The 27826-nt window shown below is 36.0% G+C and overlaps 2 protein-coding genes across 2 annotated transcripts; both read left to right on the forward strand.

Annotated features, from left to right (window-relative positions):
- Window positions 1-13054: 13054 nt before the first annotated feature.
- LOC127104780 (uncharacterized) lies at window positions 13055-24555 on the forward strand. The gene is made up of 15 exons (XM_051041935.1): window positions 13055-13167; window positions 13265-13343; window positions 13441-13647; window positions 22032-22161; window positions 22301-22407; window positions 22725-22851; window positions 22962-22975; window positions 23056-23159; window positions 23368-23385; window positions 23470-23485; window positions 23597-23673; window positions 23757-23853; window positions 23967-24045; window positions 24141-24216; window positions 24310-24555. Exons 1-15 carry the CDS (start codon window positions 13055-13057, stop codon window positions 24518-24520), a joined length of 1455 nt encoding a protein of 484 aa, XP_050897892.1. The 3' UTR covers window positions 24521-24555.
- A 424-nt stretch (window positions 24556-24979) lies between these two features.
- On the forward strand, window positions 24980-26711 carry LOC127104781 (probable peptide/nitrate transporter At3g43790). Its single transcript, XM_051041936.1, has 10 exons — window positions 24980-25034; window positions 25136-25170; window positions 25250-25299; window positions 25412-25487; window positions 25561-25749; window positions 25854-25941; window positions 26099-26184; window positions 26270-26377; window positions 26485-26529; window positions 26619-26711. Exons 1-10 carry the CDS (start codon window positions 24980-24982, stop codon window positions 26709-26711), a joined length of 825 nt encoding a protein of 274 aa, XP_050897893.1.
- Window positions 26712-27826: the final 1115 nt, after the last annotated feature.

Raw genomic sequence — 27826 nt, forward strand, 5'->3', positions numbered from 1 at the left:
AGAGTTATACCTACCCAAGGTCTTGACGGACATTTCCTATCCTTGTGAGGGTAAAGCCGTCCTTATTATTGAGAAATAAGTAGTTTTATCCTTTGGATGTAAAAGGGTCATCGTAGGGTCATCGATTGGTCATTGAAAGTAACGGTTGTAAGGATACCTTAGCATTCGAAGGGACTATCATCATTTAACCGTAGGCTACACCGAAGGGTCATCGAGGGACAAAATCATATATTCGAAGGCAACATCCGAGGGGCTATGATTTATTTTAGAGGGACATGATGATTTAATCGAAGGGTCTTGGCTAAGGGTAATCCCACATTCGCGGGACATGACCGTAATACCGTAAGGCAACAAAGAGAGGTCCAAGATCACATATTCAAAGGCAATGTTTTGCAATTAAGTATTTAAGATGAATTTCCACATTATGATCAATTAGGATGAATCTCCACATTAAAATTAATTAAGTAATTAGGATGAATCTCCACATTAAAATTAATTAGGCAATTAGGGTGAATCTCCACATTAAAATTAAGTAATTCAGAATCCATCTCCATAAGGGTATCCCACAAATAAAGTGGAATACCTAGCCGGCCGTTTCCTCGGGAATATGTAAGCCTTTACACAATTCAGCACACGGGTTAGAACATCGAGATAAAGTACAATTGAAAATTGCACCACAAAATAAACACAACAGTCATAAGGTCAGGCCAAATAATGCAGATAATAAATCTTGATTAGATAAGCATAAGGCAGAACAGAAAAGAAACAAAACAGCCACTGTCCCGTTCGCTCCTGCTTCGCCTAGCGAAGGCTTAGCGAGTGCTCGCTATAGGCTCGCTTAGCGATGTGCTAGCGAGCGGCTACGGGTTTTGAGTTTAATAGCAGCATGATCTCCGGAACCCTGAACTTTATGGCATTTAATTACAGGAATAGCATGGACAAACATTCAGGCATACTTAAATTCACATGTGAAATCAAATTACATATCCGGAAATTTAATCATGATGCCTTATGTATGTAGAGATTACCGATTAAAAGCATAAAACAGTGGTGATGCGCAAACATGTTTGCAACTGAGCTGCGATGTTGAAGGGACTGACCACTCTTGGTATCGGATGGAGTTGGGCGGAGGTAACTTCGGTGCAGATGAGCGGCCTTCAGGGTTTCTTTACTCGGAATTCTCTGAGTTAGTCTCCAGGGTTTCTATGCCAGGGTTTCTGTCCGTCTTCGTCTGTCCATTTTCGTGACTGAAGAGTCGGTATTTATAGTGATTGTGGTGACCTAATGGGCTCAGAATGAAGCTCGAAAATTCTGATATATCGCAAGCTTCGCTAGGCGAAGGAGTTGCTCGCCTAGCGAGCAAGCTAGTTTGGGCCTTTTTCTGGATTGGGTCTGTTGTGAGCTGGGCTTTTGTTCCTTTAAGGTCAGTGCCTTGCAGAATAAGTTGGAGTGCTTCGAGAAATGTTTTGCAAGATTAATGGGCAAATTTTGGGGTATGACACTAACCATATTTTCTTCTGACATTTTTCTCCCAAAGAAAAAGAATTGTTGGCTATATCATGCAGTCTAATGTTGAAATAAGATATGGGTTCATCTTCCAACATTCTCAGATTTTCAAACTTGGTTGTGATGAGTTGTAGCCTTGATATCCTAACCTTGGACGTACCTTCATGATCATTCTTGAGAATCTCCCAATCTTCTTTGGCTTCAGTACAAATGTTGATTAGTTTGAACATGTTCTTATCCAGACCATTGAATATATCATTCAAGGCTTTATCGTTTCCAAGAGCTTCATCATCTTCATCTTTGGACCAATTAACTTCAGGCTTTAAGCTTGTTGAACTATCTTAAGAAGTGATCACATGATGTTTCCAACCTTTAACCACAACCTTCCAAGTTTTTCTATCAATGGATTTTAGAAAATCAACCATATTTTCTTTTAAATAGTCATAATTTGAGCCATCCAAAATAGGTGGTATGTTGACATAACCTCCATCCTTAGTGTTGTCCATTTGAACAAAAGATACCTTCCATGTAGCTCACCCAAATAGAACACGGTGCCTACTCTGATGCCAATTGAAATTTTGTTCCTGAGGGGACATGTGTTGGAAACGATGTTGGGATAATTTGTACAACTTCTTAAACTAGTAAGACAACAATATAACAACAACAATAATACAATGCAGAAAGCAATAATATAACACGAGATATTGGTAACCTAGTTCGGTGAAATCACACCTACGTTTGGAGGGCACTCTACCAAATAAAGGAAATTCACTACTTCGAATTAGTACAATCATCTTATAAGAACATTAACCTCATTATTAACTCTTCTCCATGAATTGTATTACACCAGTACATCCAAATGTTACACATCACACATGTTGGAACATCGTATTACACCAGTACATTCAAATTAACTCTTCTCCATGAATTATAGATCTTCTTTGTAGAGTTAATCTTATATAAAACAATTCAGAATCAAATATCATATGTCTGTTATCAAAGACCAGATATTGCAACACACATGTTAGAACATCGTATTCTACATGTGTTCCTTCTACATTAGAGAAAACTTGAACTTACTCCATGTTGTTTTTCATAATGAAGTAAATCCAAAAGGAACAACAATTATAAATCCAAAGATATTAGGCATGTTGCTCCCTTTAGATTTATGTCAATATGGTCCACTCACCCTAATTGTGCCAAGGTCATATAAGACAATTCGAATAATTAATATTAGGGTCATCCTATGTCTATTGTTTCTAAGAAACTTTTGAACCTCAAAACCATTCTTAGAGGATGGAACAAAATTATATTTTGTGATGTCCATGTTAATGTTCAGATATCTAACCTTGTGTTGGATGTTATGCATGAACAAATTGACATTCATGGCTACAATTATGCTTTGATGAAGTAAACTAAAAATGTCATTATTTATTATGATTAGGCTTTGAAAACCGATGAGAGATTTTGGCATGAGAAATCTAGAATCAAATGGCATGCTGAATGTTATAATAATACATAATTATTTCACAGGACTGCTAAAATTAGGCATGTTATATACTTAGATGATGTCTTCTCTTACTATTGGTGATGAGGTTATTACTAATTCATATGAGATTGAAAACAAATTTATTGATTATTTCAATTCTATTTTTAGAGTTGGTAATAATTGTTATAATAATGGGTTGATAGATGATGGGATCCCCAATATTATGAATGATCAAATGAATTCTATGCTTACTAGTTATTCTCACTCTCATTTAAATGCATGATGTATTTCCATTAGTAGTGATAGTGCATATGGTCATGATTGTTTGGAGTTCATTTCTTCCAAACATATTAGGGGGTTATAAAAGATGATTTGATTAATTTTTTTATATCTTTCTTTATTAATGGTTGAATTCTTCCTAATTGAAATTTTAATAATGTGGTGTACATTACCAAATGCCCTGAGGCTCATCTTGTTGACCACTATACACCTATAGCTCTTGCAAATTTCATGTTTAAAATTATCAATTAAGTTATTGGTGACAAGTTGGTTAATATAACTCCATCAATAATTTCAACACGACAAAGAGATTTCATTCATGCTTGGAAAATAATTAATTGAATTTTCCTTTCTTTTGAGGCTATTAATGTTATACAACACAAAATCTTTGGAGGAAATATGCAACTCAAGATTGATATCAGAAAGACTTTTGATACTGTTGGTTGGAAATTTCTTGAAGTTATTTAAAGATTTGGATTCAATTAGAATTTTTGTTCTAAGATTAATACTATTATTCAATCTATAAATCTATTTATTTTTGTTAATGGAAATAATTAGGGTGTTTTACCTTGCAAAAAGGGTGTTAGGCAAGGTGATCTCTTGTCCCCTCTCTTATTTTGTCTTTGTTGAAGATGTGTTTAGTAGATGCATTATAAAATTTGTCAATGATGGAAAATTGACTCTAATTAATATCACTAGAGGTAGTTAGGTCCCTTCACATGTGTTATATGCATATGATATAAGATATTTTGCAAGACTATTATCACTAATGTAAGAAATATCATTGACTTGTCCACCAAGTATGGTGCATCTCAAGTTAACTTATTAATCCAACTAAATCCATTTTATTTAGAGAATCCGTAAACTATAATATATCAAGTAGACTTGTTGAGATGCTTGAATTCAACGTTGGCGTATAACCTTTTAATTATCTTGGGGTTCCAATTTTTAGAGGCAAAGTTAATGTCAACTATCTTTAACCTATTGCTAACAATATCAAATTCAAATTGAGTGTTTGGAATCCTTCTCTTTTTTCTCTTGATGGAAGAGTTGAGCTTTTAAATAATGTTATCCAAGACATGATAATTTACTCTTTATTCGTCTATTCATGGGCTATCATCCTCCTCATTATCATTAGCAAATGGATAAGGAATTTCATATGGGCAGGTGATATTAATAGCAGGAAAATTGTCAATGTAGTTTGGCATAAGGTTTGAGCATAACCCTCAGAGAAATCAATAAAGCATCAATGGTTAAAAATGGGCGGGAGTTTCTTAGTTCCCAAAACAAATGGGATAGCTTTTTTAGACCTAAAGTTATCAGGAAAATAGATTTTATTCAAAATCACATTCACTATACTATTTAAGGAGGATCTAAAATAAAATTTTCAAATAAGAAGGATAACTACAAGTGGTTTATTATTGATGAGAATTCTATTAATTTTTACTGATTTTAGTCTGATTCTCAATGTTAAGATGATATATTTCACACTTACCGAACAATGTCCCATTCATGCTTCTATTTTTCACAAAATTCCTAATTTGTGTAACCTGCTCAGCAAGATAACTATTCCAAAGGTTAAATTTTCTAACAAGCTTGTTTGAATTCATAGTGTGAATGGCTCTCTAAATTCTAAATAGCTTATAAATTTCAAAGGCTTCCATGTCAGGTGCTTCTTTGGACAAAAAATTTATGTCACAAAGATATTTCATCGTTAAGTCTATCATTATTTGGAGACTAATTAATAATAACCTACCTACGATATTTGTGATAGTACTAGAAATTGATTCACAGCTTGTCATTTTAACTTTCAAGAAACATCACATTATTCCTTGGATCTTCATAATAGATGGAAGAATTGCATGCTTTTTATTTCTCAAATGCATTTTAAAGTCACTCATATTTTAAGACAGAGGATTGTTGTGATGATAAAATGTACAATATTAATTCATCTATTACTAGACTCACTTTGTGGTATAGTTTTCCTAACTTTATATGAAAAGATTTCAATCATAATAGGTTAGGTTTACCTTTGTAGAGACTTTGTTTTTTGTTTTTGTTATATATGTTTGATTTAGTGTCTTATCTATGCACTCCTTTTCCCTTAATCAAAGTTTTATCTCATTGATTTTTTTATAAGGTTTTAAATGAAGCACAAAGGTTCTCGTACTTTGAGTTTTAGTCTAACCCCTCAAAACTCATTCGTATCTTTCTTATTTTATTTTTATAATATTTTTTGTTCATGCAAGAATATATTATAATAACTTCCCTGATGCTAGACAAGCGAAATCACAATTTTTTTATCTTCTCATTCGCCTTCCCTTTTGTCCCATTTTATATTGATCCTCCTTTGTCTAATGTGAGACGAGGGACGTAAATGCCATAAACCAACATAGTTAACATTCATAGTTATTGATTTGGTAATTATCACATGGGGGACATGTATGGAGATGTTTATAAATGTCAATGAATACATATGTATGTGGCTTTCCCGCAACAATCTTAAAAAGAAAGGTATTTTGTAATACCTTATAGTTGAATCTCCACACACCACCACCACCACAATTTCATCAATTGCCAGCATTCGAACTTGAGTTGGTCAAGTTATGATTTCTGACTATTACCAAACCAACAAAGCCTAGCCAGCAATCAATTTTGCAAGTTGTTGCTTTTAAATATAGAATAGTATATACAATGATGAACACAAACAACATACTTCGCATTTTATTGTAACTCAATAGCGAGAGTTTTTCTATTTAAGTCTAAAAATGGAGAAATTGATCAGAAAGGTATTATATTTTAGTAGATTTGAGTATATAGGTGGGTTGAAAAATTCTCCTCCATATTTAGTTTTATATTCTCATAAATTAGGTGAAATTTCAAAAGAGGCCTCTAAATGGATTAATACAAAAATATTTTATTTAAAAAATCCAAAATAAAAATAATTAAATATGTAAAATTTAAAACATAAATAGCTTTCAAGATTTTCAAAATGTAATATACGTGTTTGAAATAGTTTTCTGTTTTGAAATTTTCAAAAATTAAAATTAATCTCTTTGAGTATTAAAATTTTCAAAAATCAATATAAAAAATCTTTGAGTTTAGTGTTTAGGGATCATGGTGGTGATTAGAGTGGTAGTTAGTGGTGATGATTGGGGGTCATATTAGTGAACTGAGGTGGATAAAAAGATGATCGACAAATCGATAGTGGTTAGAGTGGTGATCAACATGGTGGTTGGTGTAACACCCTAAACCTCGAAACTTATATATTAAGAGTTATACGATAATTTAAGGTGTCACCAACGATAACCCTCTAAAATCATTCAACGATTCATAATCATGCAACAGAATATACTAACGCCATACAACACTTGTCATCGCACGCTCACCTTCACTTAAGATATCATTGTAGCGGTATCGTTCATAATCGGATAAGTAAACGTAAACTCACCATTTAGTCTTTAAAACTCATTTAAATAAAACTTCTCAAAAAACAAGAGTTATTAAACCCAACTCTTAAATGCTTCAACACAAGCCAATGAATTATTAAAATTCAACAGCAAATCAAATAAAACGCTCCCGACTCCAATGTTCTGTTAGACGATAGACCTAGATCTAGAGGACGGGGTGGGGGGATAGACCTCAAGTTTAAAACTTGGACCAAAATTGGTTTTGAAAAAGTTTATAGCGTGGAAGCAAGTTTCAAAAGAGTACACGAGGATTTGTTTAGGCAGTTTCTCAATCGACATCGCTATGGGTACGTCTACCCTGAATTCGAATTCGAATTGAGATATTATAATAAATTTTACTTTGCAAAACGTGTGTATACAAGAGATGAAGAAATCGAACTCTACAAACCCTAAGTTTGATGTTGACTCTACCACCTCCAAAAACCTTTGATCAAAGATTGATCAAGTAACCAACAATGTCGCTTCAATTCATCTGTTCTTACTACTTCCTTGCAAGGCACTCCTTGTACCGAGGCTTTCACCCGGTTGAATTAATTCCAAGAGCACACTTGTTGAAACCCAAGATTTTCCAACACGATCCACCGTCTCACGCTACTCCCTTGTAAGACACCCCTTGTCCCAAGGCTTTCACTCGATCGGACTCGAATTGCACAATCTTGTCTGAAACCTTCAAACCCTAAGAGATCTTGAAGAAAAACCCCAACTTGGTTTTATGATTTGAATCCCTCAAAATTCTCAATCCAATATTTTCGGTACAACAAACCTAGTTAGGTGTATCAACCCTAATCTAGACGGCACCCAATCAAAAAAATGATTATGTGTAGTTTGATTATGTGTATGCATAGATGGAGTTGAAGATGATGAGAATGCTTTGAAATCCTGGATTCATGTAGGTTTTACTCACTTTAGAAACCTTGCTAGATAATGATGCATGTATGAAGTATTTATATGCATGGGTGATTTAGGGCAAAAAGGAATGCAAAGGACTTGAGAAAAATATGACTTTTTGAAAAATACATCGTATAGGTCGACCTATGGAAGTCATGTGTAGACCTGTTCAATACATAGGTCAACCTGTCTAAGGTCATGTGTCGACCTATGAATGTTATGCACTCCCTATGTGTCGACCTGAAGAGTCGGCACATGAAACAGAAGGTACGTGCTTTAATACTGCAACATATGTGTCGACCTATAGAATGCATGTGTCGATCTATAGCAAAGAAACTTTTTCTATAGGTTGACATGTATATGTATGTGCCGACCTGTAGGTCGACCAATAATTGCATGTGTCGACCTGTAACGCCATTTTTCACAAAAAAAAATGATTTTTCATGCATATTTGATGCATCTGACTTTTTCCAAGTTGTTTTCAAATGCTTTTATGCTTCCTAATGTTAAGATGCACATAGAGAATCAGAGAATATCGTCCAATATATATTAATGCTAAAATATCCTAGTTTTAACATCATACAAAACACATCTAACATAAGTTGCACTCACATGTTAGACGATGTAAGCACGACTTCTAAAATAACGAAACTAAAGAAGTAACTCCTCGAGCTAACTTCACTTACTACAACAGCTACACTTGAGTGTCTGCACAATGTCCATGTAACGGCAAAATTCAAATAGAAGGGGTGAGAAATACATTCAAATAACAAATGACGCATAAACAATCATAGTAGATTAAGTACAATACAACTCAAACATAATCTACTAGGCATCACAACACATGTATTCAAGTTTCACCCACTTCATCATAATCCACAATCAATATGCAATGTGACTCTCAACAACATTATCGACTCATATGCATGCGGTACTGATCTAGCAATGGTTCTTTACAGGAATCGGGTCCCAATCAACTGTGAACCCAAGGGCTTCACTCAGCAACCTTGAGCTCTAACACCGCGCTCCAAGCCATAACATCAAGCTTGGGACAATTACCGATCACTAACATCGAAACTTGTAATCACCTCTTTCACTACAACAACTACTCATGATACATGAATGAATATATGTATCATTACAACAACTCAATAACACAAACGGTATCATATCAACCGCATAATTTCCTATACATCTCAATTCAACATGTCATCAAAACATGACAATCAAATAACATGCAATTATATTAGCAATTTACCATAAAATTTCATCATCCACGGAAACTCAACGTCTCGCTAAACGGTTCATAAACATCATTGTATCAACCATAACAGTACAAAAATAATCATAGTTCCATCATTCCTAACTCTCACTACCACTGTTTATTTCAGCGTGTCAACTTTATAACGCTTCGAACGACATCTAAGTTGGACTTACAGATCAAAAGTTACAACAATAATTGTCGGGAGATAAAACAAGTTTCAAGTTTAGCATTTATTTCAAATATTAAAAGCATCAAACACTTAAGATAATATTCCTCTGAAACTATTACCAATTGATAGTAATTCGTGTGAGCTTTCCAACGTTTCAAACTGGATCTCGTTCAGAGTTACAGAACTCAAGTTACGATGAAAATAGTTGGAAGCTAAAATCAGCATTTCAGTACTGTTTCTCTTTGCAAAGCGAACTCATCCAGACCTGCAAAATGCAGAATTACGAATTTCTTTGTTGGAGGCCTTCCGGACCTCCTATTTCGGTTCCATAAAAACCCTCGGTCTCAAAATTCAACATACTACAATTATTCAATAATTTAATTATAAAATTCATATTATATCAAATAATGACATCAACTAAATCATTCAATCTCATTAGTTCATGTATACCCCAAACATTCCAAACCCTCAAACATGGTGAAAAACATCAATATCTCAAAACAGAGAATTGTACACATATAGGTACTAAAATTCATCATTGAAAACAACCAATAACATCATAACATCATAGAATTTCAGAATCATTCACATCTCAAATTTCCTAATTAGATGAAGTTTCTCCCATCATGCAATACACCTCATTAGATGAAGTTTCTCCCCCTTTACCTTAGATTTCAGAATTTGATGAAAGAAACCTAGAACTTTTTCTCCTAAGCCCTTCTTCTCCTTCCTCTTGCCCCACCTCTTCTTTTTTCTCTTCCAAATTTTTCACGTAAGATGCAAACTGACTCTTTCTTTACCTCTCTCCTATTTTCTAATAACCATATTCCTCCTAATTATAATTTCCCTATACTACCCTAACTTAACCTTATAATTACCACCCTGCCCTCAAAATCTCTACACATACCCTTTTCTTATTATATTAGTATTCCAATATTATTTACTCAATTAATTAAATAAACTCCTATTATTTAATTACCAAGATAATTATAAATAATTCTAACTTATTCCAACTAACTTCTGCACTCCACATATTATAATCAAATCAAATACGCCAATTCATAATTAATTCATGGATAAATCGATAAAATGACTAAATTGAAAATGAGGTGTTACAACTCTCCCTCATTTAAAGCATTTTTACCCTAAAAAATTACCTGAGGAAAACAGAGTCAGATACCACTCTCTCATCTGATTCTCGCGCTCCCAAGTCATGCTTCCACCAGCTGGTACTCCCCAAACTACCTTTACTAAGATAATCTCCTTACCATGAAACTGCTTCACCTCCTGGCCATCTATCTGCACGGGAGATGCCTCAACAGTCAGATTCTCTCTCACATGTATATCGTCCACTTGGATCACATGAGACAAATCTAAAACGTACCTCTTCAACTGAGATAGATGAAACACATCATGAATATTAGCAAGTGGCGGTGGCAAGCCAAACCTATAGGCCACTTCTCCCATCCTTTGTAAGATTTGGTATGGACCAACAAAATGTGGTGTGAGCTTTTGAGACTTCAAGACTCGGCCAACACTAGTTACTAGGGTAAATCTCAAAAACACATGACCCCCATCTTGGAACTCAATAGCTTTCCTCCTCTTATCATGGTAGCCCGTCTATCGACTCTGAGAAGCTTTCATCTTCTCCTGAATCAAATTGATATTTTTCAGTCATCTGTTGAACAATGTCTGGTCCGAGCATAACATTCTCACCTGATTCGTACCAACACAAAAGAGTCTTACATCTCCTCTCATACAAATCCTCGAACGGTGTCATTCCAATACTAGAATGGAAGTTGTTATTATAAGTGAACTCAATCAAAGGCAGGTAGCTATCCCAAACACCTCCTTGTTCTAGCACACAAGCTCTCAACAAATCCTGCAAAGATTGAATAGTCATCTATGTTTGATCGTCTATCTGCGGATTATAAGCAGAACTCAACCTCAACTTGGTACCTAATTCCTTCTTCAAACTCTCCTAAAGTCTTGAAGTGAATTTTGGATCTCGATCTGACACAATACTCGAAGGATACCATACGGACTAACAATCTTCTCAATATACAACTCGATCAACTTCTGCAAAGGACAACTGATCTTAATCATAATAAAATGAGCCGATTTAGCCAGCCTATCCACAATCACCCAAATGGAGTCACATCCCTTCATCGTCTTAGGAAGACTTATTACAAAATCCATAGAAATATTATCCCATTTCCACTTTGTAATGCTCAACGGTTACATCAGGCCCAATGACTTTTAATGTTCAATTTTTATTTCTGATAGATCAAACAAGCATAGAAAACTCAACTACCTCTTTCTTCATTACAGGCCACTAAAACAATTTCTTCAATTCTTGATGCATCTTAGTAGCACCGGGATGAATACTTAACCCACTCATATGAACTTCTTCAAGAATACTTTTTTTAATCTGATACATCTAAAACGCAAACTCTATTTCTGAATCTGATCACACCGTTCTCGTCAACTCTGAAGTTACCACCCTCACCTCGGTTAATCAACACTAACCAATCAATCCTAAGTAGGTCTTCTGGACTTCTCATTTGATTCAGAAAGCCACTAGTCAACTTTAACATACCCAACTTAACACTGTTAGGAGTTCCTTCACACACCAAACTCATATCTCTGAATTGCTCGATCAAATCTAATTCTCATACCATAAGCATCGACATGTGTAAGTACTTCATGCTCAACGCATTAGCTACAATCTCTTCTGCCTTATATTCGGTTCTTTCTGATTGAAAAATACTGCAAACTCTTGTGATCACTGAACATTTCAAATATAGAGCCAAAATGGTAATGTCTCCAAGTTTTAAGTACAAACACAACAAATGCTAACTCTAAGTCGTGTGTAGGATAATTTCTCTCATGAACTTTGAATTGTCTAAAAGTGTAAGTTACCACTTGACCATTATGCATCAACGCATCTCCCAAACTCATCTTCGAAGCATCACAATATACAACAAATAACTCAGTTGGATTCGACAAAAATAAAAACTGGAGCAGACGTCAATTTATCCTTGAGCTCTTGGAAACTTCCTTCACAATGCACATCTCAAACATAGGCTTGGCCCTTTCGAGTCAACCGAGTCAATAACAATGCTAACTTCGACAAACCTTCAATAAACTTCCTGTAGTAACTAGCCAAACCAAGAAAATTTCTATTCTCATTGACAGACTTTGGAGCCTCACGTTGAAACACAACATCTATCTTCGGTGGATCCAGAGATATACCACCACTATAAATCTTACCACCAAGGAAACTGACTTCCTTTAACCAGAACTTGCACTTGGACAACTTTGTGTACAACTGGTTCTCTTTCACTGTCTGCAATAGAATTCTCAAATGTCCCTCATGCTCTTCATCAAACTTCCGGAAGGTGCATTAGACACACCAAACGACATTATCGAATACTCGTAGTGACCATATCTCACTCTGAAAGCAGTCTTCAAAATATCTTCCGGCTTCACACGGATCTGATCATAATTCGAAGGGGTGAAAATACAATCAAATAATAAACGGTGCATAAACAATCAGAGTAGATTAAATATAGTACAACTCAAACATAATCTACTAGGCAACATAACCTATGTATTCAAGTTTCACCCACTTCACCATAATTCACAATCAATATGCAATGTGACTCTCAACAGCATTATGGACTCATATGCATGTGGTACCGATCTCAACAATGGTTATTTACACGAATCGGGTCCCAATCAACTGCAAACCCAAGGGCTTTAGTCAGCAACCTTGAGCTCCAACACCGAGCTCCAAGCCACAACATCAAGCTTGAGACAATTACCGATCACCAACATCGAAACTTATAATCACCTTTTTCACAACAATAATTCATGATGCATGAACTAATGTATGCATCATCACAACAACTCAATAACACAAATAGTATCACATCAACCGCATAATTCCATGTGCAACATAACCAGGATAGTTTCACATTAAAACCATGCATCTTAATTTAACATGTAATCAAAACACGATAATCAAACAACCTACAATTATATTAGCAATTTACCACAATAATTCATCATCCACAGAAACTCAATGTCTCGCTAAATGGTTCATACACATCATTGTATAAACCATAACAATACACACATAATCATAGTTCAATCATTCAAAACTCTCACTATCACTGTGTAATTTAATGTGTCAGCTTTCCAACACTTCGAACGACATCTAAATTAGACTTACGAATTAAAAGTTATGACAATAATCGTCGGGAGATAAAACAAGTTTCAAGTTCAACATTTATTTCAAATATTCAAAGCATAAAACACTTAACATAATATTCCTCATAAACTATTACCAATTGATAGTAATTCACGTTAGCTTTCCAACGCTTCAAATTGGGTCTCGTTCCGAGTTACGAAACTCAAGTTACGACAAAAATCAGCATTTCAGCACTATTACTCTTCGTTGAGCGAAGCCTTGCTCGCTAAGCGAAGTATTTTCACTAAGCGGACTCGTTTAGACCTGCAAAATGTAGAATTGCAAATTTCGCTGTTGGAGGCCTTCCAGGTCTCTGATTTCGATTCCGTAAAAACTCCCAATCTCAGATTTCAACATACTACAATTATTCAATTATTTAAGCAGAAAATTCATATTATATCACATGTTGACATCAACAAAATCATTCAATCTCATTATTTCATGTCTACCCCAAACATTCCAAACCCTCAAACATGGTAGAAAACATCAATATCTCAAAATAAAAAAGTATACACATAGACACATGAAATTCATCATTAAAAACAACTAATAACGTTAAAACATCATAGAAATTCAGAATCATCCACATCCCTATTTCCCTAAAGAGAGTAAGGACCTTTCATCTCTACTCCATCATGCAATACACCTAATTAGATGAATAGTTTCTTCTCCCATTACCTCAGATTTTTGAATTTGATGAAAGAATCCTTGAACTTTTTCTTCTAAGCCTTTCTTCTCCTTCCTCTTGCCCTAGCTCTTCTTTTCTCTCTTCCAAATTTTTCACGTAAGATGCAAAGTGGTTTTTTCTCTACCCCTCTCCTGTTTTCTAATAACCATATTCCTCCTAATTATGATTTTCCTATACTACCTTCAACTTAACCTTATAATTACCAGATTTCCCTTAAAATCTCTACACATTCCCCTTTTCTCCTTATTTTAGTATTCCAATATTATTTACTCAATTAATTAAATAAAACTTTATTATTTAATTACCAAGATAATCATAAAAAAATTCTAACTTATTTCAACTAACCTCAGCACCCCACATATTATAATCAAATAAAATATGTCAATTCACAATTAATTCATGGATAAATCGATTAAATGACTAAATTGAAAATGGGGTGTTATAGTTGGTCGGGGACATAGTGGTGCTTGATGGTGGTAGTTTGTGGTCATAATCATTGATGCTTAAAGTGGTGTTTTAAGATGGTTTGACTAGTATTTGGTGGTAGTGATGATGGTTGAATTGTTGATCAGAGGTGGATGGAGTGGTGATTGATGGTGGACAATATAGTGGTTAGTGGTATTCAACATGGTGGTTGATGATGGTTAGCAATCGTCAATGGTGGTCTTCATTTTTTATAGTGATTTGAAATTATTAGAGCGGTGGTTTATAATTTCCAGTGTGGTGGCCATATTGAATATTATAGATGAATAAAGTGGGTGATCAGATATGATCATGGCCCGTGGAGGTTAATATGGTGGTTGGTAGTGGTCGAGAGTGAGTGGAAAGGTGGTAAATGTGGTGGTTAAATATGGTAAGAGTGGTGGTTATTAGTGGTTAAAGTGGTGGTTGGAAGGTTCATGATTGATGGTTGGTGGTGACCATAGTGGTGGTCTTTATGGTAGTCAATAGTGCATATATTGAAGATCATAAGTAAAAAATGGAAACTTGAGTTTATTAAGTAGTGGTTAATGGTGATCGCAATGGCGATTAGTGCTAGTGGTTAGAGGAGTGGTTGACGGTGGTCGATGATGATTGGAGAAGTAATCAGTTGAACAACTTCTTAGTGATCATGATATATCGAATGAAGCCTTTTGACCTTCCTTAGTTCCGACTCATTAACGAGTAATGATTGTCAAAGTGAGTCACTCCATCTTTTGATAATGTACTATGTTAAGGACCTTGCTAATGAAGTAAATCAACTTCTCTCTTTCGTCTTCCTCTTGAAGTAGGATTGAGCTTATTGTGGTGTCAGTGGCTGACACGTGCAAATATAAGGGAATCTCATTATTTGTGAAAGTCAATAGAGAAGGGACCGCCATGAAGCCATTTAACTTATGAAATTCTTTTCCGTATTCCTTAGTCCACTAGAATCTCTCGTACATTCTTAATTTTTCAAATAAATGGATAGACTTATTCACCCAAACACGACAACAAACGAGATAATGCGACAATCTTGTCGGTTAACTATTGAACCTCTTTTACATAAGCCAAACTCCTCTGGTTGAAGATCGCCTAACATTTATCGTGGTTTGCCTAGATTCTTCTCCTATTAAGCATGAATCCTAAGAATTTATCGGCCTGTACTAAAAAAGATCACTTGTTATAGTTCAAGTGTACATTGTATCTTCTTACTGATGTTAGAGTTTCTCTTAGATTGTCATGCTTTCCTTCATCCGGGGTCATGACCACCATTTTATAAATGTAAAATTTTAGGTTTCAATCAATATGTTCAGAGAAAAATATGTCCATGAGCTCTAATAGGTTTCCAAAATTTCTTCAAACTGAATAACATGACATCATAATAGAAATTGTTGTGGTTGGTCATGAAAATGGTTTTTGGAGCATTGTTGGGGTTCATGATTATTTGATTGTACCTTTAGTTGGCATCTAAGAAGGTTTGAACTTGGAAATTTAAGGCCCTATAAATTAACTTGTCGATGCTCGACAGCAGATATGGGTCCTTGGTGTAACACCTAAGGCCGAAGAGGACGTAGAGTGGATGTAACACTTGAGGCTGAAGAGAGCGGATAGTGGTCGCCAAATTCAAATCGGAGTGAGAGGGATCCCGAGGATGTACAGAGATGAGATTGCATGGTAGAAGGTGAAGGAGAAGAGCGATCCAAAACGCAGCGGAATTTAAAATTTCTCCTTTAGTGATCCTTACGAATGGGCATGATCAGTGATAGAATCGTTACCTCTTGTGGCGATTGTAACCTTTGATGCAGATCTATGGAGCGATCATGAACTTTAAACGATGACAACGCCTCTACTCAGTCCACATGAACGGATTCCTTCAATATCAGTGCTAGCTGCTACGAATGAAGGCTTTGAGTGTGTGTGTGTGTGTGTGTGTGTGTGTGAGAGAGAGAGAGAGAGAGAGAAACGAAATTGCAACTGTACAAATTCTTCTACACAAGGGTTCTATTTATAGAACCACTTGTATGGGCTGCAAGCTAAAAAAACCACTCAAGTGTATGTGGCCCATATCTTATAATATGCCAAAATCACTTAAGCGAGTGGTACCTTACCATATTTTGTATTCTACTTAAGTACATCGTACCTTACGATGTTCTACAATTCACTTAAGTGCATCGTACATTACGGTATTCCTTAGTTACTCTATCTCTCATCAATCCGTCCTTTTGTGTGTGACCCTATAGGTTTTCGCGGCATTGGCAAATATACTAAATCACGTATTTAACATAATAAACAGTGAGCGGTATCTAGCAATACATCACTGCTACCCAAGACACGAAAATGTCATGTGATCTGACAAATCCTTTTGTGATAATACTTATGTGTACAATTACCCTTTTGCCCTTATGTCTATATTGAAGGCAAGGCATAGACCGTGTCATCCTTGTCCAGTTCAATATTGGGCCCATAGACATTTATCCTGTTACGCAGGATGGGAAAATCCCATCTAGGTCACGCATGTCCCTTAGCATGCTTCGTGGAGTACCCATCAACTGTCTTTATGGTCATCCAGTTACGGACAATGTTTGATCAGCAATAAGGCACTCGACTCTACATCTAGGGTCTATAGTGGTTTCAGGTCGAAGGGTGGTATACACCATTATCATCATGAGAATAACTTATGACACTATGCATAACATTCTATATAGTATTCTCATAACGGGTCAATCCAGTATAAATATTACTCTTAATATTCATACCTATGTTTAAGACTTGATAGCTCCTTATCCATGATCCATGAGATGTGATCATCAGTCTATATACATAATAGTCTTAATGCTTTAATGTTATCCCACTTCACAATAAAGCTCGACTATGGATACTTTAAGAATAATGTTCTTATGTTTAATGTGATCTCATGATTAAGTCACACTTGATACATTAAATGGACTATCTATTCTAGGGACTTTATTAGACAAACATAATAAAGAAAAAGCCTTTTATTATTAATAAATAATTCGATACAAGTACCAAAAGTATTGGCCTCTAGGGCTTACACCAACAAAAGGAATACTTATAAGGATTGATTGGTACTACCATTACCAACAATATGCATCTTCTTTTTGGTAGTCTAACAAATAAGAAGTCCATAGTTAAGTGTGCTTGACTTGGAATAGTATTTGGATGGGTGATCTTCTGGGATGTTTTTCGGAAAGCGTGTAAGTGAGGACTAAGCATGCTGAAAAGACCCGTGATGGTTTGTGGGATTAGTCGGTAATCTTGAAAGTAGTCTGAGACATTAAAAAATATAACACCCGAGGCCGAAGAGGGCGAAGAGTGGATGTAAATTTTAAGGCAGAAGAGGGTGGATAGTGGTCGCCAAATTCACATCAGAATGAGAATGACCCTAAGGTTGTGTAGGGATAAGACTCTATTATTGAAGGAAAACTTATAAGGGTTGATTGATACCACCTATACCAACAAGATGCATCTTCTTTAGGTAGACTAACAAATAAGAACTTCATAGTTAAGCGTGATTGACTTGGAGTAGTGTTTGGATGGGTGACCTTCTAGGAAATTTCCCAAAAAGCATTCGAGTGAGAATAAAACATGCTGAAAATATTTGTGTTGGTTTGTGGGGTTAGTCAGTAATCCTGAAAGTAGTTTATGGCATTACAAATGGTATTAGAGCAGATCTCTCATAGTACGATGTGGTTCGGGGATGAACCAAGTGAAAGCTAGTTGGCATGTAACACTTGAGGCTGAAGAGTGATTGTAACACTCGAGGCCGAAGAGGACAGAGAGTGTTCACCGAATTCACATCGGAATAAGAGGGACACTAAGGCTGTGTAGGGATTGGACTTCATGGTAGAAGGAAAGCTTATAAGAATTGATTGTTACTACCTATACCAACATGATACGTCTTCTTTTTGGTAGCCTATCAAATAAGAACTCCATAGTTAAGCGTGCTTGACTTGGAGTAGTATTTGGATGGGTGATGTTCTAGGAAGTTTTCTTGAAAACGTGTAAGTGAGGACAAAGCATACTGAAAATACCCGTGTTGGTTTGTGGGATTAGTCGGTAATCTTGAAAGCAATCTAAGGTGTTACAAATGGTATCAGAGCCAAACGTTTCCCAATACGATGTGGTTCGGGGATGAACCAAGTGGAAGCTGGTGGGCATGTAACACCTGAGGCCGAAGAGTGGAAGTAACACTCGAGGCCAAATAGGGCGGAGAGTAGTCGCCGAATTGACATCGAAATAAGAGAGATCCTGAGGTTGTACAGAGATGAGACTGCATGATTGAAGGAAGACTTATAAGGATTGATTGGTACTACCTATACCAAAAAAATGCATCTTCTTTTAAGTATCCTAACAAATAAGAACTCCATAGTTAATCATGCATGACTTGGAGTAGTATTTGGATGGGTGACCTTCTGAGATGTTTTTCGAAAAGCGTGTGAGTAAGGACAAAGTTTGCTGAGGACAAAGTCTGCTGAAAATCCTGGAATCCCTCACTTAGCTTATTTTTCAATCTTTTCCATCTGAGGCATACTTCCCTTGAAAACTTTCGTAATTAAAGGCCTATTTACTTACATCCATTATACCATTGGTTCGACCTCTTTACTCTAGACCGGGGTGATTTTCTAGGACGTTTATTTATAGGTGAAACTTCCTCACCCTCACGGCTCACTCTATTTTCTATTATATCCTTGTCGATTCTCCTTAATACTGTTTAATTTCATATATAAAGTATGGTCCAAGCTCCATTTTAATCGGTCTCCTCATTCCTACTGTACCAAGTTGAGCTTTCTTTCTTCGAACAAGGTGACGATGGCGGAGGAAATGTTATCCTCATTTCATAGGCTTGGCTATGAGGATGAGTTGGACCTTGGTGGTCGGTTTCCTCAGACCCAAAATTATGGTCGGACATAGGGGTGGCAAAACGGGCTCAGCCCGCTGGGCATGCCCGTTTTGCCCGCACTTTTGTGCGGGGCGGGCCAAGGATTTAGACCCCCACATCTTCAACTATGACCTCCCCCCCCTGTTTTTTTGCGGGGCGGACCTAAAAGGGACGGGCATGCCCATTTGCCACCCCTAGTCGGACGTGGACTGAGTACCTTAATAGGCTCGTCTAGTCTTTACTTTAGAACGGGGACATAAAATGGTGCATGGGTTTTATTATCGACCGGTCTCCTTGCAACTAGAACCTGATATGTATTTCTTTAGGTACTCTTGGTGGACCTTCGCTCTATGACCTGACTTGGAGAGACCTTGGTGCATAAAGGGGAAATCCCATGGTTCCTTTGGGAGGCATCGTGGTACTAGATAAACACCTGATTTTAACTACGAACTTGCGGTATCTGAGCGCCTTTAACTATGAACTTACAATATCCCTCCGAGGTTGCGAGAACCTCGACAACGGGTGGAAGTACGACCGAAATCAGTTCAGATGGTGAATTGCGAGTCGTTGGGGTAACCTTCATGAAAATTGCCTTCACACCCTGACACAACCCTAGATCTGGATGTGAAACTCTTACTTTCGATGTTCTGCAGAGTTTTTGAGGAAATCAAAGATCTAGATTCTGAAGAACTGGAATAAAAGCAGTAGTTAATCAGATACACCGCTAAAGATCTCTGTGTTCACTTCCAAACATTTCTCAATTTTGAAATCTTAGAAGGTTGCGACGGTGAAGATAGAAAACGCAGGAATCAGAGGTTGATTCCCTCTGTATTCGGTGCCCTTAAGAGGTTGTGAACTGGTGATTCATAGATTTGGATCTCAAATGCAAAAATCCAAATCTGGAACCTTTGAGTTTGTTCTATGGTGTTACAATGCGAACATGATTTTCATAGAAAACATAGGAATCATAAGTCGATTCCCTAGACGATGTCATTATTCCATTCGGGAACCAGAAATGGATGCTCTAGCTTCATGAATAAACCATAAATGGAGATAGTTGGATAACTGGTGATATGATCGGTGGCTCTGATATCCTTAATGGTGGCGCGTGGTGGACTTGCATGGTTAGCACTTCAAAACCCAAGTAAGTTCAAGATTCAAGATGAATATATTGAAACTGGAGATTAGATCTTATACATTGCTCTTAGCATGTGAACTATTTTTATAATTTGGGTTAATTAGAGTGGATTGGAGATAGATTGGGCCTTGGTCAAATAGGTATTTGGTCGGTCCATAACAAATGTAAAGAGTTCATCTTTGAATGGCTACATCCAGAAGGAACTGTATGTTGATCATCCTCCCATTTTTAGAACTTTTCTTAGTTACGTTTTCAAAAATGAAAAAGGCTCTCTACAACCCAACACAAGCTCATAGAGACTGTTTTGATAACTTGAGAAGTTTTTTACTTGAAAACAAGTTTTTAAGAAGGAAGGATGATATAACTCTTGATCAAACCAAGCATTTCTTTTTCTTGTGCATGCTCTCTTTGTCGTTTCGACACTTCTAACGAATCCTCTTGCAAGAATGCTTATGATATAATGTAAATTAAAATCGAAAGACAATAGAACTCTTTATACTATCCTAAGTGTATAAGAAGAAGTGATTAGTGGATGGAGTTTGTCAACCCTGATGTATTTAAACAAAAACATTGATTGTATTTTTCAAATGAATTGCCCAAAGTGATTATGCTGATGGAATTATTCAACGACTATGATCATAAAAGGTTAAGGTGATAAATTTGTAATAGATTAATCAGTCTCATGGTTAGACCAACTCTCGTATCAAACCACTCATAGAGAAGTAAAATCGATGATGATTATCACACTACGACAAATAACGCTTTTTATGACAATGCTTTCACCTCGAACTATAGAAAACTAAGGTATAAAGCCAAGGCGCGCTACTTTTTATTATTTAAAAAATAAAAAAACATAAATTCCCTCGATTTTTCATAAAACCGAGGTGAAAAACCAAATCAGTCACTACGCCAAAAATGACTTTTAACAGCGCATCTTAGACAGCGCTTTTAAAAGAAAGCGCTGTCTAAGGTTAAAATTAAAATAAAACGCAGAAAATGTTCCAAAAAAATAATGAAAGCGCTGTCTAAGGGGGGGTCTTAGACAGCGCTTTCTAAAAGCGCTGTCTAAGACCCCCCCTTAGACAGCGCTTTTAGAAAGCGCTTTTAAATATAGACCTTAGTCAGCGCTTTTGATAAAGCGCTGTCTAAAGTCTTTAAATTAAAAAAAAATTAAAACCAAAAGCGCTGTCTAAGGGGGGGGTTTAGAAAGCGCTTTTGGAAAGCGCTGTCTAAGGCATACCTTAGAAAGCGCTTTCCACAAAAGCGCTGTCTAAGGTCTAATTAAAATAAAATTTCAGACTCCATTTCAATTTTCGTTCTCTGTTCTTTTGTTTTCCCTCCTGCGAACGTTGAAACCCTATCAGCGAAAACCATAACAGCGAACACGAATACACTTTTCCCGCCAAGCCATGACAATGGAGAGAGTGCAATGCTCCTATGAATCTCTGGTTCAGTGCTTCCCCTCTCTCTCATCGTCTTTGTGTTGTGAACTGTGAAAATACGTTAATTCGATTTTGGTGCAGGATGAAACGTTCGAAATTGGGAAAGAGATATATCGTGGACAGCAATACAGTCAAATTTACTTCGCTCGTCTTCGCTTGATGAGAACTCTCTTGTACTCCCTTGTTTCCCAATGGAAACCTAATTCTCCTGGTTCGTACTTTTTATTTTCTATATTTTTATCAACTTAGGGTTTTGCTTTAAATCAATACTGACTTTTAAATTTGATAACTTTTTATGTTTGATTACTTGAAATTTTGTTAATTGATTGAGTTTCTGGTGATTCGGACAGTGTGCACGGTGTTGGGACTGGAAGAGGGCAAGGAGTGTGTTGTTGTTGGGACACTGTTTAAAAACATGAAATTGAAACCTTGCATACTTGATGAGTATTCTAAAGAGGTATTGTGGTTCCGGGTTTCTATTTTTTTTTTGTTGGAGGGGTGTGGTTGTTGTTTTTATGTAAATTTTGTTTTTTAGGGTTGTTGAGTAGCAACGACTATAATGTTGTGGGAGTTGAACAAATCACTGCTGTTCTGTGATAAGCTGTTTGGTACTAAATGTTTCCAAATATTAGTTACATTGGGCGCTATATCAGTTTTCGTAGTGAGTAATTGAACAAATTGCTATTTTCTGCGATTGGCAATAGTGGGTTTTGTAAGTAAAAAATAGGACAATGGTATGGCACAGTGCTGAGTTTCTTTGCTAATGATGTGCAGAGATCGGTTGTCCCGCTTGTCAAGCCGCATAACTTTGTGGACAAAGATGATTATCTTGTTTTGGAAGATGAAAGTGGAAGAGTTAAGCTTGGTGGGAATATTATTGTACCATCTGTCTATGTAACAGGTTTGTTTCATTAACTACTTAGTTGAACAACTTGGATTTCATGGTAGGATGACAGTTTGAAGACATTGGTACAAACTGCAGATTTCATTGGCCAAAAATTGATCCACAAGATATGCATAATCGAGTGAGTTTATTGTTCAAATCTTCTTTTCTAACACATTTGGTGGGTAAACTAGTTCTTTTTTGTTTACGTGTTCTCTGTAGATGAGGGAGCTCTACGATTGGAACGATGTTGCCAAAAGGACTGAAATTGTGTATGACCGTGCTTTGAAGTGTTCCAATCAAAATCTATTAGAGCGTCTCTCACGGTACACTCTAAACATCATAGGTTCAATTTGGACACAATGACAACATGTAGTAGAGAGTTGTTGATAGGCCAGTAAAACAAGTAGTAGGTGAATGAGGTGCTATTTTTACCATTGCTGATTTTCTCTTTTCTTTAGATATCTCGTATGTGGAGTGTGGGCAGGGAAGCTGTTTTGCTTGGTTATGATTGTTGGTTATCTGTTTTGGCAGCTATTGGAAATATGGCAGGTAAGCATTGGTGTTGGATGTGTATGACATTTTCATTATGATTACATTTTGGTAACTGCGTTATTTGTGTATTTCTCTTATTAGCCTGCAGAGTACCATGGTAAGCTATATTAGTGTTAATGTCAATGTTTTTTTAGCATTGGTTTTTTGAGCGTGGTCATACAAAATTATTTAGTTTGTAAATTAAGGTTCTGAATATTTTGTACAATAGCATCTAGATGTTGGGTGTGAACAATGTGGTAGACCAAGTACCACCAAATGTTCACGATGCAAATCTGTCAGATACTGGTTAGTTAGTTACTGTTTCTTACTTATTATTACTAATGTTTTCATTATTACATATATCTGTTAAACTTTCATTAACATTTCAGCTCTACAAAGTGTTTGATTACCAACTGGAGATGGCATAAATATAATTGCATTGCAGGAGATGTCAATTCAGCTCAACCAGAAACACCTACTGGAAACGTAACTTTACTCCTTCATGCCAACATCAATATTTCATTTCCATTCTCAAACTATAATAAAAACTACAGTGCGTCGCTACTGAATTTGAATATATTTTAACTCTTTCTTTGTAGGTTGAATTGCTCAAGAATTCAAATGAAGAGAAAGAGAATATTCATTCACCTAGGCCACTCTATTTGGAGCTTCATCCTGGTTCCTTCATCTTTCTTTTAATACTTGTCCTTAATTCAAAATATTTTCTAAAATTTCTTAATTGTGTTGTATTATTTACAACTCCAATCTCTCAGTTACTACTACTAAGGAACCACAAGTGCATAAAACTCAATGGGAGAAACACCTTGAAGATGAACTAGTAAAGTCTAGGTATTTTTTTTAATTTGTTCTGTATGTTTAGTATGTCTTGTTGCTTGTAAAAAAACATCAAACTTAGTATTTGCTTTCGGTTGTTAATGTTAGGAAAGAGAATTCCGAACTTCGGTCAGAGCGTGACGAGTGGAAGAAGCGAGCGAGTTTCGCTAGAGAAAGATTTCGAAGTTTCAAGGAAGAATCTGAAAAACAAGTAGTTTATCACATAATAACTTGCGCTTCAGCAATTGAATCAATTGAGAACTTCATGACAGCATTTACTTGTTTGTTTCTTCTTATAGTTGTCTGTGTTGAGAAATGAAAATGAGTCAATTACAAATGCTGAGAAGAAAGCTTGCATTGTGATACAAGGTTTACAAGAGAGACTAAACCACTTGCAGGTTTTGGATGAGACTAAGTATTCTATTGTTGAAAATTCTATAGTTCTGTTGTATGAATTCTTGTTGGTTAATTCAATTACCACATAGATTGCAGCACAGGATTACATTGCAGAGAAGAAAAAGTTTGAAAAACATATACAAATGGTAGAGGTATGTTATAGTTACTTTTTTTTTCCTTCCGGATTTCTTGTATTAGGTTCTTATATTTGACTTAATTCATCCTTGCAAGAGTGAATGTACTAAGCTGAAGAAAGAACTACAAGAACAGCATAAAGATATTCAGTATCTTACACTAGAATCTAACCGGAGTCACGAGACGGCACGAATCGCCACAAGAGAAGTTGAAGCAGTAAAACAAGAGCTTATAGAAGAGCGCAAAAATGTTGAACGAATTAAAGATAATTTTATTAGAGATATTACATTCTCCGATATGTCGTGAGCAGATCACAAGTCATATTAAGTTGTTTTCTGGCTGACTCCCTGTTTTTAAGTGCTTTTGTGGTCACCAAATATAGGTTGTACATAGATTCTCATAGTAATTGGACCAGCATTGGGAGGTTATTTGGCTCAGGTACTTGATGCTTCATAGCTATTTTAATTGAAGACACTTTTATTCGTTTCGCTAATACTGTGTGAAATTTACATTGCAGCCAGCAGTGAAATACCCTCATCTATTTCCAAAAGACTCATTTTGGGATAAGTAAGTGGATTTTACTTGATTTTTAGTATCATAAAGTTCTAACAATTCAGCTTTTCCTTCGATCCTTATTGTTGATGTGATTATTTTAATTGTCAAAACATAAACCATGCAGGTTTCCATATTTCTTGCCTTCCTTGTCAGTATCAGCTTTTGCATTTGTGGTAGCAATTGCATGCATCTGGCTTCCGGTATGAGTAAGCAACTTCATAGTTTGTTAAACATGTATAAGCATTTGATCACAAAATTCCTGCATCACTGTAGGAAACACTTCACAACCACCCTCTAAGCAATGAGTCTATTGATGATGCTGAAGCTTTAGAAACTGGAAACATAAGTAATGACGACGACAAAATAATCCAAAAAGATGAAAACCTCTTCCTGAACTGGCCATTAATGTCATCTATTATTGTGTACAGCATTTTCTCACTTTATAATGTTGCTTATCAAGAGGTACCATTCCTACTTTTGGTGACTTATTTGAACTTTATAATGTTGCTTAACAGATATTAAATCTAATAGGATATATAAGTAAACACCATTCTACTTCATGATAGGTTTTCTCATTATGGGCTGTTAGTCCTGGAAGGTTTGGTGGTTTGAACTTTACAACTGATAATGTAGGCGATGTTCTCGCAATATCAGGTACGTCTTTGATATGTGTCACTAGAGATTTATTAGTGTTGGGATTAACATATTTTCTAGCCTTCCTTGTCACATATCAGGTACATTGCTTTGTGCATTTCATTTTTCAAGATATTCTGCTTAATAACTGACCTCTTCTCAAATGGTCAATGATCAGGTATTGGTCTTATTGTCTCCCAGCTTTTCCTCTACCCTTCATTGGAAAGAGCTTTCGGACCTATAAAATTTGCTCGCATCTCCGCAGTAAGTTTTTTTCCATTCGTAGAAACTAATGCAACTCAGCATTACATTGGTTCTTGTTCTAAAAATGTCTTGTTACCTTATGTAGGTTTTATCAATACCTCTGTTGCAAAGTTACCCCTTCATAGCAATGCTTTCTGGCATTACGCTATACCTAGTTATTAATATTGCTTCTCTTCTGAAGAATGTTCTAAGTGTAAGTTTATCTTTTTGTTTATTTAACCGATCATGAGTGATCACGTTTCAAACAAACATCTGTATGTATTACAAGCTTATCTAATAGTATTTTTTTCTCAATTTCAGATGACGATAATCACTGGTTTATTTATTATGCAAAATAGAGCCGTGGTAATTTTTTTTCTTTAATTCTAAGCTTTTATTTCTTTTTGCAAGTTGATATTATATTTTGAGGAAATTGTGGCGTAAATGGAAAACAGGAACAACATCAAAGAGGGGCAGCTAATGGCATTGCTATGACTATAATGTCAATATTCAAAGCAATCGGTCCAGCGGGAGGTGGTGCAGTGTGAGTTTCCCTTTGATTTCTCTACCTATCTTTCATTGTTTCAAATTGTGAGATAAACTTGCTTATTGTATGTGTTTGTACAAACTTTTTCATGTTAATTTTCTTTGTGATTGTTTGAATCAATTGTGCTAGTACTAGTATTGCAATAATCCTGAAGTCTTATAGGCCTAGACTAAAATTGATATGGTTTGTAGTATATGTTATGACTTGTAAATGTGTACATAAATTTGTATATATTTTGATACATTTAAGGCAAAATTGGTTTGAATTGGTATATATATATATTTGTTAGCCAAAAATTGGTAGAAAAAAGGTCAAAATGGCATATATAAAATGTGATAATTGTCTGTCAAAATCTGGTTGAAAACAGGTAGAAATTCTGGTTTATAAACCTGGAAAAAATGTGGTTTAAAACAAAAGCTTCAAAAATTTCCGTATACCTTAGACAGCGCTTTTGTAAAAAGCGCTGTCTAAGGGGGGGGGGGGGTTAGAAAGCGCTTTAGACAAAAGCGCTGTCTAAGGGGGGGGGGGGGGGGGGGGGGGGGGGGGGGGGGGGGGGGGGGGGGGCTTAGACAGCGCTTTTTGAAAAGCGCTGTCTAAGGTATACCTAAAAAAATTAAAATAGGAGGGTCTTAGAAAGCGCTTTTGGCCAAAGCGCTGTCTAAGGGGGTGGGGCTTAGACAGCGCTTTTCAAAAGCGCTGTCTAAGGTATACCTAAAAAATTTAAAATAAGAGGGTCTTATAAAGCGCTTTTGGCCAAAGCGCTGTCTAAGGGGGGGGCTTAGACAACGCTTTTAAGATTTAAAAAAGCGCTGTCTAAACCTTTAGCAGCGGAGGTTTAGACAGCGCTTTAAAGCGCTGTCTAAGGCTAAAAAAAGCGCTGTCTAAGGTCTTGTTTGTTGTAGTGAGTACAAGCTTTGATTCCCATATATTGCAATTTATGATTCTATTTGTTTATAAGTGTAAACAAAATGTTCTAACCCTTTGATTTTCTGTTTGACCAAAGCATAAAATAATAAGATTTTATTATAAAAGCACTCGCTAAATAGATTTTACCCTAATCTTTAACAATATGAAGCCTCCCAAATCATCATTCTTTGGGATGGGTTGCAAGACAGA

The sequence above is a fragment of the Lathyrus oleraceus genome, chromosome 7 (genome assembly GCF_024323335.1).
Source record: "Lathyrus oleraceus cultivar Zhongwan6 chromosome 7, CAAS_Psat_ZW6_1.0, whole genome shotgun sequence".
Classification (NCBI taxonomy): domain Eukaryota; kingdom Viridiplantae; phylum Streptophyta; class Magnoliopsida; order Fabales; family Fabaceae; genus Lathyrus; species Lathyrus oleraceus.

What these genes read in the sequence shown, in the direction of transcription:
- LOC127104780 (XM_051041935.1), top strand. Translation starts at nt 13,055, where the DNA reads ATGCATCTTAATTTAACATGTAATCAAAACACGATAATCAAACAACCT. An exon ending in ACTCAATGTCTCGCTAAATG is followed by an intron (nt 13,168 to 13,264) that starts GTTCATACACAT and finishes TTAATGTGTCAG; the next exon opens with CTTTCCAACACTTCGAACGA. An exon ending in AGGTCTCTGATTTCGATTCC is followed by an intron (nt 13,648 to 22,031) that starts GTAAAAACTCCC and finishes ATTTTGGTGCAG; the next exon opens with GATGAAACGTTCGAAATTGG.
- LOC127104781 (XM_051041936.1), top strand. Translation starts at nt 24,980, where the DNA reads ATGTTGAACGAATTAAAGATAATTTTATTAGAGATATTACATTCTCCG. An exon ending in TGGGAGGTTATTTGGCTCAG is followed by an intron (nt 25,171 to 25,249) that starts GTACTTGATGCT and finishes TTTACATTGCAG; the next exon opens with CCAGCAGTGAAATACCCTCA. An exon ending in AAAGACTCATTTTGGGATAA is followed by an intron (nt 25,300 to 25,411) that starts GTAAGTGGATTT and finishes TAAACCATGCAG; the next exon opens with GTTTCCATATTTCTTGCCTT.